This window comes from Meleagris gallopavo, chromosome Z, assembly GCF_905368555.1.
Source record: "Meleagris gallopavo chromosome Z, MGAL_WU_HG_1.1, whole genome shotgun sequence".
Classification (NCBI taxonomy): domain Eukaryota; kingdom Metazoa; phylum Chordata; class Aves; order Galliformes; family Phasianidae; genus Meleagris; species Meleagris gallopavo.
Genome location: NC_139435.1, coordinates 50,763,238 through 50,781,424, shown reverse-complemented (window position 1 = coordinate 50,781,424; position 18,187 = coordinate 50,763,238). Strand labels below are relative to the sequence as shown.

The following is an 18,187-nucleotide window of genomic DNA, read 5'->3' as shown; positions in this document are numbered from 1 at the left end:
GCATCATCAAGTTCCAACCCATGTGCCACAGGCAGGGCTGCCAGCTGCTAGATCAAGTACTAGATCATGTTGCACAAGGCCACATCCAGCTTGGCCTTAAACACTTTCAGGGGTTGGACATCCACAACCTCTCTTGGCAGCCTATGCCAGCACCTCACCACTCCCTGAGTAAAAAAATTCTGCCTGACATCTAATCTAAATCTCCCTTCCTTTAGTTTAAAACCATTCTCCCTTGTCCTGTCACGATCTACCCTTGTAAAAAGTTGATTTCCCTCAGGTTTCCCTGCAGCCTTCTCTTTTCCAAGCTGAACAAGCCCATTTCCTTCAGCCTGTCTTCATAAGAGAGGTGTTCCAGCCCTCTGATCATCTCCATGGCCCTCTGAACCTTCTCCAAAAGCTTCATGTCTTTCCCATGTTGGAGGCCCCAGACTTGATGCAGTACCCCAGCTGGGTCCTCATGAGGTAAGAGTAGAAGAGGACAATCACCTCCTTCTCCCTGCTGCTGCTGCTTTTCTGATGGAAGCTACGAGACCATTTCTTGTCTATGAAAGTGGCATCCCTTCCTTCTGCTTTATCCATCACACTGTTCAGCTTGCTGTCATCAGCAAACTTGCTGAGGGTGCACTCAGTTCCATCATCTGTGAAATTGATACAGATGTTAAAGTGTACCTGTCCCAAGATGGACCCATGGGGGGACACTGCTCATCATCAGCCTCCACCTGGATGTAGAGCCATTGACTACGACCTCTGGCTGCGACCTTCCAACCAATTCCTTACTCACCAAATAATCCACTCTATCTCTCCAATTTAGAGATAAGAATATTGTGGGGGACCCTGTCAAAAGCCCTGCAGAAGTTTAGGTCGATGACATCAGTTGCCTTCCCTTTGTCCACAGAGACAGTCACTCAATCATTTAAGGCCACTAGTTTGTTCAGACACAACCATCCATTGGTGAACCTATTTGCTCAGATCACCCATTGGTCCCACATGTGCCTTAACATCTCTCCCAGGAGGATCTGTTCCATGATCTTCCCCTACACAGAAATGAGACTCACCGGCCTGTGATTCCCTGAGTTCTCCCTCCTCCTTTGTTTTTTTTTCTTTTATAAATGGGAATGGTGTTTCCCTTTTTTCTTGCCTAGGACCCTGGGTTATATATTGTCCTGCCCCATGGAACTGTACTCTTTCAGTGTCATGAGTAGGACTTGGACTTGCTCCGCCCTTATAGAGAGGTAAGTTTGCCCCTCCATTTCCCACCTAGAGGTTCAGGTTCAGAAATATGAGGGTCAGCGATGTGAGAATCTTGGCTGCCAGTGAAGAGGCAAAGAACTCACTGGGTACCTCAACCTTCTCCATACTGTTGTATTCAGTTGTCTTTTCTTACCAAGCAGAGAGAGTATGCTTTCTTTGGCCTGACTTTTCTACTTATGTACCTGTAGAATTCCTTCTTGTTTTTAAGATTTCTTGCCAAGTTCAATTTTATCTGCACCTTGGCTTTCTAATCCCATCTCTGCAAGTCTGAACAGTATCCTTGTATTCTTTCCAGGTGACACACCCTTGCTTCCAATATCTGTACTCACAGACTTTGAGTTCTTTTCCCTCAGTTTGACCAGCAGGTCCTTGCCAAGCCATGCTGGTTTCCTGCCTCCCCTGTCCATGTTCTTATTCTGAGGGTGGAGAACTCTTATGCTACCAGAAGGGCATCTTTAAAGAGTAACCATCTTTGTTCCACTCCTGCCTCTAAGGACTTCTTCCCAGGAGATCACATTCAACGGTTCCTTAAACAGCCTGAAGTTTGCTTTCTGAAGTTCAAAGTCCTGACTCCACTGTTTGCCAGACCCATGTTTCTTGAGATCATGAACTCAATCATGGCATGGTCGCTCCAGCCCTGGCTGCCTCCAATCTTAATATCTTTAATGATCTTCTCCACATTGGTGAGCACCATGTCCAGCAACGCTTCACCTCTGGTTGGTCTGTCCAATACCTGAGCCAGAAAGTTATCATCAATGGGCTCCAGGATTCAGCTGGATTGCTTGCAGCTCACCATACTGTCTTGCCAGTGGATAGCTGGGTGGTTGAAATCCCTCTTCAGGATAAAAGCCTGTGAACATGAAACTTCCTGTAGCTGACACAGGAAGACCTCATCAACAGACTCCTCTTAGTCAGGTGGCCTGTAGTAGACCCCAACCACCTCTCTCCTTTATTCATCCCATCCATAATTTTAACCTGCAGGCTGTCCACCTGTTCCTGACTGTTTCTCTGAAGGAGCTTCTTGCAGTCTATCCACTCCTCAACATTGAGAGCAATTCCCCTGCCCCTCGTATCTTGCCTTTCCCTTTAAAAAAACTTATAGCCATCAGTGGTGGTGTTCCAGTTTGTGAGTCATCCCGCCATGTTTCTGTGATGGCAATAACATCAACATTTTCAGAGTGCATCACAATTTCCAGCTCCCCTTGCTTATTTCCCAGGCTGTGTTCATTAGTCTAGTGTCTCTTCAGCTACGCTTTTGGATGCAGTGCCTTCCTAGAGGAGTCTTTCAACTGGTCAATTCTCTTCCTTCTGCTCAGATCCCTGTCTCCCACTGGGAGGACAGTGAAGAACATCACTTGTGCTCCTGACCCCTTCAACACCTTCCCAAGGGAAGACAAATTCTTTGGATATTTTTTTGCTTCTTGGTTGCAACCTCATTCTTTGTCTACAGCTTTTATAAGGCTTCAACATACTCTTCATATATCCACTAATTCTTCATATATCTAGTAATTATGAATAATCTACCATTCCTGCTTTAATTTGTGTGAAAGTTCTGAAAAACCATTGTTACGGTGCTTTAATGGATTGTATTATTCTGTCCATGCTGTCTGAATATTCATGTGTTGTTTTTCTTAACTCTTCTTTAGAATTTCAAGAAAAGTGAAAGCATAGACTAAGTTTCATTTACATTAAAGAGTCTGTATCTTGGGCTTGAGAACACTATTACTTTATTTCACTACAGTAATTGAATTCTGTTTTCCTTTGCAGATATTTCAGTTCTCTAAAGCCAAATGTAATTGATGGTATGACTAACCTAGAACAAGAACACAGATTGGTAGTGACTTTTGAATTTAAAAATGGAGTGGTTGAGATGAAAATCTGGGTTCAGTCCTGGGGATTTAAGGGATTTGAAAGGAGTTTTGTCCTTTAACATTTTGCCATTGTGTAGAAGCTTGTAAAGTACTTTAAAATCATTAGATGAGGAAGAAAAAAATGACTTTGAAGTATTATTATCTAGATAATTTAGAATGATTATTGTTGTGTAAGTGATCTCAATGAGATGTCATCATTTGCAACAGTTTTAGAGGTTTCCAATTCAACTACTTGTCTCCAAGTTAACTTTAGCACTAATGTGAGGCAGGCATTCTTCTGTTAAGACAAGGAAATTCTGGATGTACTTTAAAAAGTTATTTACGTGTTTTGGGAATATTAATGTTGACAAAGTAAGAGACCTAGTGAGGCTAGTCAGCTCCAGGCGTAGACAACATCTGAATCAACAGATTCGGGCTTATATCGTGGGTTTTAGACACTTAATGATGTAATTACTGACCTTTTTCAGTGTGGCAAAAGGGTTTCCATCCCATTCTAGCCCCTAAGAGTTTATTTTTATCCTCTCAGTTCACCTATTCCTCAGAAGAATTGATGCAAGCATTTCTAGAACTTTTATTTTGCTTACCTTTTTATGCATGTTATATAGTATATAGTTTTTTTGTTAAGCACTCATATGACACTGGGCTAGGTGGATCTTTTCTGGGCTTCATTATGTCTGGTTTTATATTACAATAAATATTTACATGTAAGTTATTATATAAGTAGCTACATCCTTTCCCGATATGAGAGAGTACCAACTTAATTAGAACTTTCTCCACTATTTAAATTGAAAAATACATAATGTATACATGTGGCAACTAGTTAGCGATTAACGTGCAGAAAGTTAGATGCACAGATTGTATAAAATTGCTATTAAGAAACATAGAGATAATAGAACATATGGTATGTGTCATTGTTGTAGATCAGAAGGAGACAAGATAATATGAATTTATTCCTGGTTTTTTATTTTCTAAAAATCTCTTGATGTATACTGTAAATTCTATTAGAAATGTTGCGTGTTTCTCTAGGTAACAGTAAATTAAAATGAGCATGTGTGTACTGTACAGCCACCAGTGGAGGTGAAAAAGGATTCCTTTAGTTAAAACTATCATACATTGAATTTTGAACTAGCTTTTAAATACTTAAACTGTCAAGCAAGCATTTTGTACAGGAAAGGTTTTCAGTATGTAATTCCCTAATGTATGTCAGTTAACGCTACAACACTTTCCTAAATTTGAATCTCTAGATGAAGTGTATTTTCCTAGTTGTACATTTTCCTTCTGTGCATTTATTTCAAATGTTAATAAAGTTTTCATCTACAAAAGGTTTAGAATTGACAGAACAAAACTCTTCCTTTTTAAATCATGACAACTACTACTGTTTCTGTCTGCAGGTAGTGGAGGACATGCTAGAGGACGAGGAAGAAGAGGATGACAGAGATGACAAGGTAATTATCTTTCCTAGCACTTGCGTACCTGGGGATGGGAGAATTTAGACATGACACTGTTTTTACAGGCAGTTAAAAGAGAAGTTGAAGTGTTTTAGTCCAGAAAATTGGACAGAGCTGTTTATCATCCTAACAATGCTACTGTGTGTTGCAGGAAAAGATAGAGGACTATAAATCCTGCCCTTTTTTTTTTTCTTTCTTTTTTTTTTTTTTCCCTTGGTCCAGAGCTGGGTCAAATATTTTTTCTGCCAGGAACAAAAATAATTCAGCTTGTCTGGAACTTGATAGCTCTTGTGAAGATAACTGCAGTGACAACTGTTTTTGAAGGACAAAAATTTGTCCTGTCTTGAGTATTACAAATAGGGCTGCACTTTAGGGGGAAAGTGGTGTAAAAATAGCAACTCCATACTGGTTAAAGAGAGGATATTGACATCTATAATTTTCAAAGGATTACTTGGAAGAAGAATGGCTGAAATGTTTTGCACTCTGTATGACATTTAAATAATCACAATTCTCATAGGCATCCATTTGATTTGAAGCTGGAGTTGTGGCCCAGCAAGCTGAGAAACTATTGCAGATCATTTGGCTATTTGAGGAAACGTGGTTCACTTTGGAGGCTGCTGATTGGGTTGAAGATTGCAACCACAGTAAATAACAGCTCGTTTCCACATCTTATTGAGCCAAGCTATGGGACTGCTCGGATTGGTTGTCCCCCAGGGAGAAGGGAAAAATGGAGAGAAGAAATTAGAATGACCTTGCACTGCGAAAGCAATGGCTAGCGCTGGCGGGACAGCTTTCTGACAAAACAAGTACAGAGCAGAAAGTCCTGTCATTTCTGGTATTTTCATACCAGTAAGATGATATCTGTGAAAGAAAAGGAAAAAACCCCACAATTTTACAAGAAATATAAATTAAGGTGCAGATGTTTTTGTCCTTCACAGATGTTTTCCTGCTTATAGAAAGTTATAAAAATGCAGTGATTTTTTTTTTTTTTTGAGAGGAGAAAAAACAGCGTATCTTAATTTATGCCCTTGACCTTTGTTTCTAGTTGAGATGTACAGTTATATACCACTGTAAGAATTCATATGCTGGCAGCAGCATTTGAAATGTCAGAAAATTCTCTGTGATTAGTTAATCTCCTGAATGATTATTTTTCTGTTAGCTAACACCTAAGATCTGAGAGGTGATAAAAAAAAAAAGTATTTTCCTCATTCTATTGCCAGCTCAAACATTTTACAACTGACAGAAAGATATTATGTGGAATTCTTCTATACATCACTTAAATCGTTAGCTACATCATTTCAGAATTGGCAAACACTGCAGCAACAAAACCTTCTTTTACGAAACACGTAGGTGATGGTTTTTAACACTAAATGATATGAGCATGCACTTCTGGCAATAAAATATATGATTTATTGCAAAGGTCAGCCATGTAGCTTGTATTTTAACTCAACATGCTGGCTTTGAATCATCATTTCTCTTCTGATAAACACTGATCTGCCATCCATTTGAGGCCATTTTCTCCTATTTGCTCCTGCTTTATTATTAGAGCTAGTGCAAAAGTACAGTCCCAGCAGTATGTGTATTCCTGGATATTTTAAATAACTGTGATTAGTTCACAAAAAAATAATGCTTGACTGCTTCTGTAGTTTAAGTCAGCCTGTGTAGTTACAGCCTAGTTGTTTTAGAAATTGCTAAACAAACTCCCTAAGAGAGGATGGTGAGGGTGGGAACATGCCCCCTCTCGCTAGCACGCCCATCCGGTTTTGTGGCTATTAGCAGATGCCAGGCAGACATACCCAGTTGGAAGTACCGCTCGAGGTTTCAGTGTCGTGATCAAGTATTTAGCTTTCTCAAAGTGACAACAGAATTCGTATATATTTCTGGATACAATTACCAACACTGAATAAAAGTAAATACTTTACTGAATATTTAAGAAGTGTCTTTCTACACAGAAGGTGTTTAGGAATATTTTTATGAATTCAAAGCTGTCTCCATTACTGCAAACATTTTGAGTTCTCATAACTGAATACACTGTATGAGCGGAAAATTACACTTCTTAAAAATGTGTGGACTTCCATGTGTATTCAGCATTCCTCACAGCGGGCATTATTTAGCACTGGGCTAGATTATAAAGCATAAGCGCATCATTCAAACAGCTTTCTGTGGTTAGATGTGTGTTAGAGTGGTTTTTCCTTTGTGATGCACTCAGACGTGCCCTGTCAACTACTGCCGGTCCTTTTGCATCCTTCTGTCAAAATGTAAAGAGTGCCATTTCATATTATTTTAAGTTATTTCTGTGTTTTCCTAAAGCTGTGTGCAGAACAAAATTTGGTGAGAAAACATGCACGTGTTTTGTAACACCAGCTGGTAGTGACCTTTGGCTTTTATTATTTCTCTGTTTTTTCATATGGTAAAATAGAAAAGTCAAGTCAATGAGTCTTCTGATGTGATAAAAGTAAGTAGATTAATAAATGTGCCAAAGCCTCACTTTAATTGAAAATGAAGCATATGTTGCCAGTATGTAAAATATGTCCCAGATGTTTGACCATGGCTAGTGTCTTAGCTTTCCCTGATTACCACGTGGCAGTTATTAGTCCTGTAACTTTTGTACTTAAAGGTAAATGGGGTATTACATGGCACAGAACTGCAGCACCTGTTTTCTATTCTGCAAAGACCCCTGCCAGGCTTTACCTAAGCCTATCCATATGTTTTCGCTTAGCAGATTGTTGGGTGATTATGAAAAGTGTCTTTCTTTAGAGCCAGCTTAGCTATTAGTCATTTGCTCGCAGTGAAAGGGCAGCTCCTCAGCTACTTGATGAGGTCCACATGAACACACGCTCATGTAGGCTGTGGGACGTGCAAGAGGACTATTGCTTGACAGTCCAAATTGCACAGCTACAGAAGTAATAAACTGAGGATGATACATAGTGGAGTGCATGTAATTAGTTAAAGTAATGTATTATTCCAGTGGTATTGTATGTATTGCTGAGAGGAGTTTGACAGGGTAGATAAACACTTACAATGCAGTTTGCTTAATCTCATTCTAATATTCTGGATTTTATTAACTTAAAAAAAAAAAAACAAAAAAAACACACCTCTGCTGCAATTAAGTTAGACAGTATTGTCAACTCAAGGTCACAAGATGTGTTTTTAACTGGGGGATATTCATTTTCATCTTCAGTTTCAATATGACTAGTTTAAAACGGAGAGTATACTTTTTGCTGTATCAGTTACAAAGTAGTGTTTAAGGTGGAATACTCTTTTTCTAATTTTGTTTGTCACATAATGTGTCTAGGAACTGAGATTTGTTTGGCTCAGGCATTTGTTATAGGTTTAATACTAGTTTTCAAAGAAATTTGCACTAGATTCTTTATTCCATATGTTCTATACGGCTTGCTAAACCTGTGCTAACCACAGATTTACAGTTTAATCTGATTTCTTTCTCCTCTCTCTCCTTACTTTTTGGTTCCCTTCCATACACTGGCTTACACGCTACCTTAGCAAATAGAGGTCAGCTGAATTACTTGAGGTTGAGTAATTAACAACCTACCAAAATTTTTTTAAAACAGTTATGTAATAATAATGTAGTGGTCAGTGGGCATAATCTATGTATGTAATATGCTTTTCACGTAAGTTTATTATTTAAAAAAGTTTCTCATAAGATTTCAGATATTCACGAAGAATTTCAGCTCGGCGTTGTCTGGGAAGCACATAGCAGGCCACAGAATTGATACAGCAAGAGACACCACTATTGTGGATTTTAGTGGAGGAAGACTCATGATATGAACACTATCCTATTTTAACATTTTATTGACAGCAACAATATTTTAGTAATACAGAATATACAAATCATTTGCGCTTTCAGCTATTCTCTCTTTAGGCTTCCATTATTTCAGAAATACTTTGCAGTTCTCAGTCAATGTTCTTATGCTTCAAGATTACTGGAAACTTTTGTATTGAAAAATAGTTGAGTCAAGTTAAAAACTTGTAATCATCTTGGCCAACAGGTAACAGCCTTGTTTTCAAGGCAAGATACACTCATAAACCATCTCCTGCATTTTTTACCATGAGTAGATCGCAAAGAATAGGTAACTCCACTGCAGCAGATACTGTATTCTATAAAAGATAAGATTGCAGCTTATTGTAGTCATAGTAAGTTCCTAAAAAATAAATAGTGGGAAAACAATAAAGGAACAGGTAGTGAGTGAAGTAAAAAGAGAAAATTCCAAAATGTAACAGATAAGTACATTGGTTAAGCTGTGGCTTTATTCCACCATTAGAATGATGCATTCATGAAACATACAAACACCAACTGTAAATACTGAAATTTTAAGAGTTTCCATTCAAACAGCATATGAAACTGCAGTCCCCTAAAAACTTTGCTAGATTGTCAGTACTTAAGAAACAAACCTAGAACTGATCAGTCTGAAAAATAAGTAGCTGCAGCAAAAGTCAAAGGTTCTCAGTGTAGTTTGTTTTAGCTCAGTTTAGTTGTTCACAGAGAGGCAATGGTAAGGACTGTGATGTTTGTATCATGGTTGTATGAAGTAGAATGGGGGATAGGTAGGCTTCTTCAGGGCATAAACTGGAATATCACCTGATTCTATTTTCTGATCTTTTGGTCATCCTACTTTTGAGCCGACCATAGCCTGGATGTACCTTATATTGCGTGGACCTTTCATACAGGCTTATACTCATACTCATACTCATACTTCCCCAAAAATCAATTTCATCCTACTCAGGAAAGGACATCAAATGTACTTCATGATCAGAGTGTGCATCTTTGCAAACGGATGACTGAAAGCCACCTCACAAATTGAGTTTTAGCAAGATCAGGCTGTTTCTCTCAGTGCATTCTTGCAATGCTATCAAAATTAGTGGAGTAAAACAAATTAATGAGATCAGAACCTGAGATTTGTCTTTGGTGCCCAAGGTGTGTGAAATTGTCTCTGGAGGACTGTGAAACTGTAAACTATTGAATGAATTACACTCCTTCATATATGTGAGATTTTTTCACCTGTGACGAATATAGTGTGGGTAATGTTCTTCATTTATTAAGTAATCCAAGTATAATTCAATAAATTATTAAATCAAATGAAGAGCATGTCTTAATTATGTTAACTGTTTCAGAATGTGACATAATTTTGTCCTACGTTTTTCCTCTAGCCTTAGTATTACTCCTTAACATTTTGAAGTGTTTGAAACTAGGCAAAGGTTTGATTTTACTAAGTTCCTCAAAAAGTGTCTGTATGAAATGAGGTGTAGGAAAAGCATCTGTATGGTCTTCTCAGTGACTCAGGAAGGAGTCACCCCTGAGCCAAAGCTTTGTCATTGTCCAGGTTGCTTGCATCAGAAACAGTGTTGCCAGCAGGAACAGGACAGTGATTGTCCCCCTGTACTCAGCTCTGGTGAGGCCGCACCTCGACTACTGTGTCCAGTTTGGGGCCCTTCACTGCAGGAAAGACATTGAGGCCCTGGAGCGGGTTCAAAGAAGGGCAACAAAGCTGGTGAGGGGTCTGGAGCACAGGCCTTATGAGGAGCAGCTGAAGGAGCTGGGATTGTTCAGTCTGGAGAAGAGGAGGCTCAGGGGAGACCTTATTGCTCTCTATAACTACCTGAAGGGACGTTGTAGTGAGCTGGGAATTGGCCTCTTCTCTCATGTAACAGGTGACAGGACGAGAGGAAATGGCCTCAAGTTGCTCCAGGTAAGATTCAGGCTGGACATTAGGAAACACTATTTCTCTGAAAGAGTGGTCAGGCAGTGGAATGGGCTGCCCAGGGAGGTGGTGGAATCACCGATCCTGGAGGTGTTCAAGGAATGTTTGGATTTTGTGTTGAGGGACATGGTTTAGTGAGAGCTATTGGTGATAGGTGGATGGTTGAACTGGATGATCTTGTAGGTCTTTTCCAACCTTGGTGTTTCTGTGATTCTGTGATTCTGTTGTTTGGCTCCTTAGCTGCAAAGGCATTCATTTGTTATACAGCTTCAAATGCAGGGAGAACAGGCCATTTCTCATTTTCTAACATATTTTTTTAATGTATTTTTCCATGCAGACTCATGAGATGAGGGTTTAGGCCACTGTCACAAACCTACAACTGCAGGCAAGCTTGTCTACCTCCTATACCTGAGTATTTGTCAGCCCCTTGGATACTTCGTTAAGTTTACTTGTAGTCTTCCACTTTATCAAAGAGCAGTCTTAAATGCCTGTTTTAGAGAGACACTTCTTGAACTTGTTCTACAGCCAAATGTATTGTCCATGATATAGAGTAGGTCTTCATCCAAGTCTCACAGAAGGCAGAAATGGTAATAGGTAAGACACAAATTTGGAAACCTGGTAGAAGAGTGAGTTGGTTTGAGATGTGTTAGTGTGAATGCAGTGTGGACCCTGTCCCTGGTAGTGGGATGAGCACCTGACACAGCATACATGAGTGTAAATTAAGGAATGGCAGAAGATGATGATGCCCAGCAATGTGTCTCTCTGCAAAATGGATAGCACGTCACAGTCTGTGTTTTCAGATGTGCTTTGCAGCTGGAGGTTGCACACAGCACAACTGAAAATTTGTGTTTATACAACACAGCTGAAAATCTGCCTTTAAAGCCAGTCAGTGATTTTTGTTTCACTGAAATGCTTGTAAGAAAAATTGCAATGTGAGCTACAAAAATTTGGAAGGACAGTTGATCAGATATTGCAGACAGATACAGGATTCTGGGAAAACAAATTGCAGATTTTTGCAAATAATACGAATATATTTTGTGTGTGGTTTGAAATATGAATGTGTCAGTAGATTTTACATTATTTTCTTAACATTGATGTGTGGATCAGTGAAGGATGTGCTGGATTGATCATCCAGAAAATATAATCCTGGCAAAATAAAACAGGCATCTTTATCCCAAAGAATTTAAGTGCAAACCTTCTCCCAGATGGGTGTGGAATGGAAGGACAAAGTTGGCCATGTGCAGCAGAGCTCTCAAAGGCATAATGCAGTGCAATAGGGAGTGGTCTATGGCAGGGAAACAGGTAAATTGATGTAAATAAAGCTTGTGGACAAATGGAGCAGGTAATTGGCTTTATTCTTTCTTTTACTTTTGCAGATAAAAATTTTATGCATTTACTGATCCCTACTATAGAAGATGCAAAAGTATTGCAGTTTAGCAGAACAGATGATTATCTGTTCAATGAATTGCTGCGACCATCTACTTTAGAGACCTTCAGATATGTTTCCATTCAGAAAGGGGTAATGTTTTTCTTCCTTTCCAGAAGATGCTCATAGACATACAACTCCCAGTGATAGACTTCACATGTCTGGAGACTTTCCCATTGGAGTTCTTCTACTAGATGTCTTCTACTCTATTGCCCTGCAGTATGTTTATCTTTTGGAGAAGATAAGCGAATTTGAGTACTAGCAGGTCAGACAGCTTCTCTGAAGAAGAGGGCTTCTGTCCTTTGTTCCATCTTGCATCTCTTTCTGACTTTTTGAGGGATAGAGGATAAAGCAGCCTTTGGTGCTTTGTTTCTGTAGCTTCTTGGTTTTGGTGTCTTTTGAGATCAGTTGTGCACCAGATTTTCTAGTGCTCAGAGTTCAGCATAATAAAGCTTGCCAACCAATTCTTTAAACATGGGGACTTTCCATTAAAGCAGCTCTATAGATTTCAAAGCATTAGTGTAGGGAAAAATATATTGCTTTTTCAGTGTGAAAAAAATACATTTTTCTGTTGAAATCTACCCTCCGGGACCATGGCTAGCAGAGGCTTGAAAACAGGCTGGCAGATAGATGGCTATAATGTGAAGGATGAGACTTTCCTGATTCCTGTGAAACTGTGTCTCTGTATGGGTTGTTTAGGGGCATGTTGGGAGAATCTAGATTCCTTAGAGCATCCCTCAGGTGGACCAAGCCCTGCCATGGCTGCGGTGGCCTGTTGTTGAGTCTAACTGGGTCCAATGCTGGCCTAACTGCTGGACGTGTTTCTTGTTTTGGTTCTCCAACATTTCTGTGAAGACGTGCTCAGGTATGAACCTTGTGGGAGCAGCTCTGCATGAAGAGCCTTCAGCAGCAGGAGCTGGGACAGGAAGAAGGAGACGTGACGACACAAAAAAATAAAATGCAGACAACATGGGCTGGGAGCAGGATGTTCTGTGACAGCAAGTGGGCAAGAATACCACAAGGAATGGCAAGAAGAGGCAGGGAGAGGCCATCAGGTCTTGAACAGGTGCACGCTGGGGAGCAAGGGCTGGTTGCATGGGCATGTTCAGAGCCAGTCTCAGATCTCACTTGGCTTGGCTTCACTGTCTCTATAATGTTTTGAATATAGCCTTTAGTGTACCATTTAGACAGAGTTGAAAATTAGAATTTATGGCATATAGAAAAGTAATAAATGGTTGTTTTACCACTCTGGCTTAGTATTAAGTGTGACTTAAGGACTGGAGTGGTATCTGTGTTATCTGCATGATCAACAAATGTATGTTTGACTGGTCTGGGAACAGATGAGGTAATACGATAGGTTAAAATACAGCTGTAGCAGTCTGATAATGCAGTGTTGTTATTGATTGTCTAGCTGAGTAACTACACTCGCTATTCAGTTTGCTCGTCAATGTGCTTAGTGCCTGGGGTAGTTGAGCTAGTTACTTTTCCACTGAGTTGACCTGAAAGTCTCCCAGTCTTTCAATCAGACTCCTCAGATTTCATATGCTGACAATTCCTTTCCTTTTCTAATGCTGTAGTAAAAAAAAATGTGTCACCTTTTGCACCATGTAATACTAAATCAGATCAGAGTTCATGCACAATTATGTCAGTGGAAATCTAATATTACAGACCTGCTTATCTTGAGATAGCACATGGTAAAATAAACTTGCACAACTGACAGACTTACTTGATTCTACAGATAACTTATTTGTAAGTAATTGAGCTGAAGAATGCTTCTGGATTATTTCCACACATTTCAAAAAGTATATAAGATAAATTGCTAATAAATATTATAGTATATTGTCTTCTTCCTTTTTGCTCCCACTTCCTTTTGCTTTTTATGTTTTGTTATTCTGCTTGAGTGCTAAAGTAACAAAGTCCAAGGTGGGAAAAACAGTTTTTGCATTAGTGAACTGTTATTGTTCTGAAGACTAACAAGCTTAGAAAAGCAAAATGGACACTGTTCATTAATGTAATGTAACAGATACCTAGTGTCATCTAAGTAACAGAGAAATCTGAGGAAAAAAGGGTTTTATCAAAAAAGGTGTTGCTTTCTGTTTTTCTTTAACAGTGTGAAAAAGTCAAAACACCATCTCATGCTTTCCTTTAGTCAAAAATAGTGATTTAAGATCGGTTGCTCAGCAGATGTGCTTTTTTTGGTATTTTATACTAAAAAATGTTTCAATTCCTCTTGCTTCAGCATATACAGCTGTGTTTTGTTATTTCTTTAATATATGGTATTACCAATAACTTAAATTCAGCTATGGAAAAGATCTTTATTGGTCTTCAATTATTGCTTGGTTAGCATTTTAATTATCAGTAGGGATGGAATAAGAAGAAATCCTTCAGCATACTTTCTCTGCTGTTGCGTAGGAGATCGATTTCTCGCTGGGTTGTTTAAAACTTTGGAGGTGAATTGGAAATATGTGTAAGTGCATCAAAACATTTTCATGACTATTCTGAGAAGTGCCTGCTCTGCTCCTTTCCACTCTCAAAGAACAAATGCTGCCTCAATATTTTAGATCAATATGTAGCATATAGTGAAATCAAGAAACAGTTTACTCAGCTGTTTATTCTTAAGTATAATATACACCCATGCATTTTGATAAAGGAATGCTTGGCATAGTAATAGTTGTGGCTTCTGGACAGTCTGTTAAAAACTATGTTTTTATCGTCTGTTCAGGGAAAGCTTAAAGATGCATTATCAAAAATTACTTTATATAATGTAACCCAAGAGCCATGTTATTACTAGATAATTTCTTAAAACATTTGTTATACTGAGCAGTCCTTCTCACTCATCTTACTCAGATTAAATTGATTCATAAGAGAGTGTGTCCTAACACCGTCTTTGTTTGTTTGTTTTTGGTGTTTTTGTTATTAAGTTTTATGCTGAATTTTGAAGCCTTAGGGCATAAATATAGAACTGGCATTTCCTGTGAGTGCTGATGTGTTCTTTTCCCAAGTGGAATGTTGTCTGTTTATTTGAAAATGGACTTAAAGTGTTCAAAACACAGCTGCATGTGGGTTTTTTTGCTGGTTTGCAAAGGCAAACCAATGCCTGCAGATAATGGAGAGGAACTACAATAGGTTACCAACAATTGTATTCAAACAGGATTGCAGGTGCTTTTCAAAATAATCTAATCAGAAATGTAATTACTGGTGCCTGAGGGAAGAAACTTGAGGAACGAAGTTAACTAAGGCCCCTTGGGCTGTCTTTGACTGTCCTCTTTACGTGACTCTTCACGCTCTGAAACTCAAGCATTTCAGTTCCTTTGGTTTCACGTCTGCTGTTGGAGAAATGGATTGCACTTAGAGGAACTGAGAGGTTTTAGGTGATAGCTCAAAGGGAAAGGTTTGCAACCTCTCACTCCCTACAAGAACAAAGAAACTATAAATTATTGATTCACCTTAGTGTTTACCAGATCTCCTTCAGTATGGCTTATCACAAAATTCAGTCATGCAAAGTGGCTTTCTAGCCCACAGATTCAAGGCCTCCCACAAAAAAAAAAAATTCCCTGATAAGTATCTTTTCTAGTCATCTAACTGTGGCTTTCTCTACTAGTATAGTCAAAGAACAGTGTGACCCCTCTTGGTAGCCTACAGAAAGAGCTATACAAGGAAAGTCCAACATGTACTGTATTTCCAAATTGTCATTTTGAAAAGGAGCTCAGATGTCACTTCAGAGAAGCAGAATCTACTGAGTTTTAAAGTTTTTTGGGGAAAAGTTTTAATATTGTTCTACCTGGCCATTAACAAGGGTTACTGGAAGAACCTCAAATGCATAGGAATGTTTTGCAAAGGTTTTTCTTTGTTCTTTTTTTAATTCTAAGATGTTTAGAATGTGGTTTCAGATTGTTAACATTCAGAAGACTGTACAAGTGTCCTGAGCTGGACTGAAGAGAGTAAGGTCTCTTATCTTTTCATTAAGCATTTCTTCTACTACCTGTCTCCAGGTGTTGGCTAAGCATACTGTGAGACTCCAGGGAGGGGGAAAACCTGTGAATTTCTATTATTTTTGTTCATTTCTGTGATTCATCAGAAGTATTAATCATTTTAAGAAATTATTGTTTAATAAGGAGCAGGACTGTATAGAAACCATTTGAGAAAATATGGAGTAAGTGAGTCAGATGAAAGGGAAGGGAAGGAGAAGAAGAGAAGGAACATGGCTGTGTAGTCCATTGTCTTTCACTTAGTGAGCACAGTGAAGAATTCACTAGCAAATTGTCTGTAGAACTCTGTATTTGTGAAGCATTTTGAAAGTATAGATGTGATTTGGGCAAATCATGTCTAAGAAAATCAGCACAAAGCAACCTGGAATTTGTGGCCAAGTGATTACAGTTCTGTACCAAAGGGATTATTTTTGTCCCACAAATTCACAAAACAGTTTGAAGTTCAGAAATGCTAAGTGATCTGTGTTCACAAATTATTTGGGAAGAAAAAATGCCTTTTTGTGGAGCTTTGTGAGACTACTTGAAGATCAAAGGTTATGACAAACGTAATAACAATGAAAAAAAAATAAAAAATTGACAGTACCTGATTACAAGTACCATTAGGACTTTTTAGGCAAAGAGAGCAAAAAAGAGTTCACATTCACAAGGTAAAAAGCTTAATGAGAATAACAGATTTCCACAACAAAAAAGAAAAGAATGGCAGGAAAAAGTATATCCAGAGTACATGAAGAGGGAATTAGAATGAATGGTTTAAAGTCTATCAGATATCAGACATTCATTAGAAAAGGTTTCAGCAACCAGAACCAGCACTTAAAAACTAAGCACAAGGCATTTCTAAAGACTGTTTTGGAGTAATGCATGAAAGTAATCCTTAGACTTTGAAGGGAATTATCTATCAATCTTACTGTTCCAGTAACATTTACTATCCAATAATCATGGCAAATAAAGAGAGAAATGAAAGATACACATGCATTATAAACTGAAAAGAGAATAGATTCTGATAATTACCATTGTTTTAATCTTCTATTCTCTGTAAATGACAGAGCAGATTTGAAGAAAAAAGTGGCCAAACAGGCAGGTTTATTCTCACATTCAGACAGAGAAAGTCAGAGGGTACTTGGAGACCACTGACATCAGTCAGTACCACGTATGCTGTGTCTACTGCCCATTGTAAAATGGAGGATTTTTTTAGTTTAAACCTCAGACTATTTATAGATCACAAGATTTACCATTATGTATACCATCCCAATTGCCACTGTCAGAATTTTGATAAAAATCTCTACTACCATTTAAAAGCATGTGCTAACTGTTTTTGATCAAAATGATTCCCAGTGTCAGTATCAGGATTTGGACATCCAGGATGGTTTCTATACCTCCTGTTAATTTCCTAGGAAGAGAAAAGAAGGAGGCCTAGGAAGTGGGTTGGAAGAGTACATTTTCACAATCTGAACATGAAAAATGTTCAGAATATATTATGTTTTCTTTTAAAAAGATACTGAATAGTAAAATTAGAGTCTGAAATCTGTGGGATTGAATCCTACAGAAAATTAAAGTCTTTGAGTTCTTATTTCAATATTCCTTCTCTTGAAACTTTTTTTAGTAAGGTCATTTGCAATGACAAGGTTGGTAATGTCTTCTCACAGATCAAAAAGGCTTTCTTTCCTCAAGGATGGAATGAAACAGAAAGAAATAGTATAAAAGTTATGCTCCTCTAATATCCTGCTTTTCCTTCTCCATCATTTATATGTAAAGAGGCTAGCCAACTACTGGGAACACTGCAGCATAACTCTACTACCTCATTGTGCAGCATTATTCCATCTCCATTTGGAGATGTTGATACAATCCAGTCATCATGCATTTCTTCTGAGCCAGTACAAATGTCTTATTTTAGAGCTATATCCTAACCAGAGGATGTAAGGACAATTGTGATTTGCAGAAGGGTAGCCAGAGCCCTGGCACAAGATTATAAAGCCACATCCATTAGCCAGGTTACATTCTGTTAGTACTTTGACAGGTTTTTATACTACCAAATTATTTATTTTCTTCCTTCTCCCTCCTTTTCTCTGTGTACAATTCTTCTGCTACTCAAGGAGGAAACTGGAGCTGTGCTTAGATATGTTAAATTGCCTTCACTTTAAACTATAAATAATATGTAGCATTTAGTTCTCTCTACTGTTTTACAGATTTAGATCTCTCTTTAAACCACTTAAATGGTGGCTGAGCTTTTTCAAATGTTTATCGGGAGTAACATTTTTAGTAACAGTAAGGAAAATTAAGTACTGAATGAGATTGAAACATAGTTTCCTAATAATATTTCAGATTAATAGCGTGGGTCTTTCCCCTATGATAATAAAATTCTTTCTATTTACTATACTTCTAATTTTCTCTGTAATATTAGGGAAGATGGGGGAGGGAAAGCTCAGCACAACACCTTGATTAGGTTCAGCAAACATATTCAGACACATAAATGGCATATAGAGAAGTT

At 38.3% G+C, this 18,187-nt stretch overlaps 1 protein-coding gene across 9 annotated transcripts in view; it reads left to right on the top strand.

Moving 5' to 3' along the window:
• Positions 1 to 18,187, top strand: part of MCTP1 (multiple C2 and transmembrane domain containing 1) — a 257,514-nt gene that overhangs the window by 217,229 nt on the left and 22,098 nt on the right. For all 9 annotated transcript variants that reach the window (XM_085212694.1, XM_085212695.1, XM_085212691.1 and 6 more), the window contains one exon: positions 4,514 to 4,567. In XM_085212694.1, the coding sequence (XP_085068820.1) occupies positions 4,514 to 4,567 (54 nt within the window). The remainder of the gene's footprint in view (positions 1 to 4,513; positions 4,568 to 18,187) is intronic.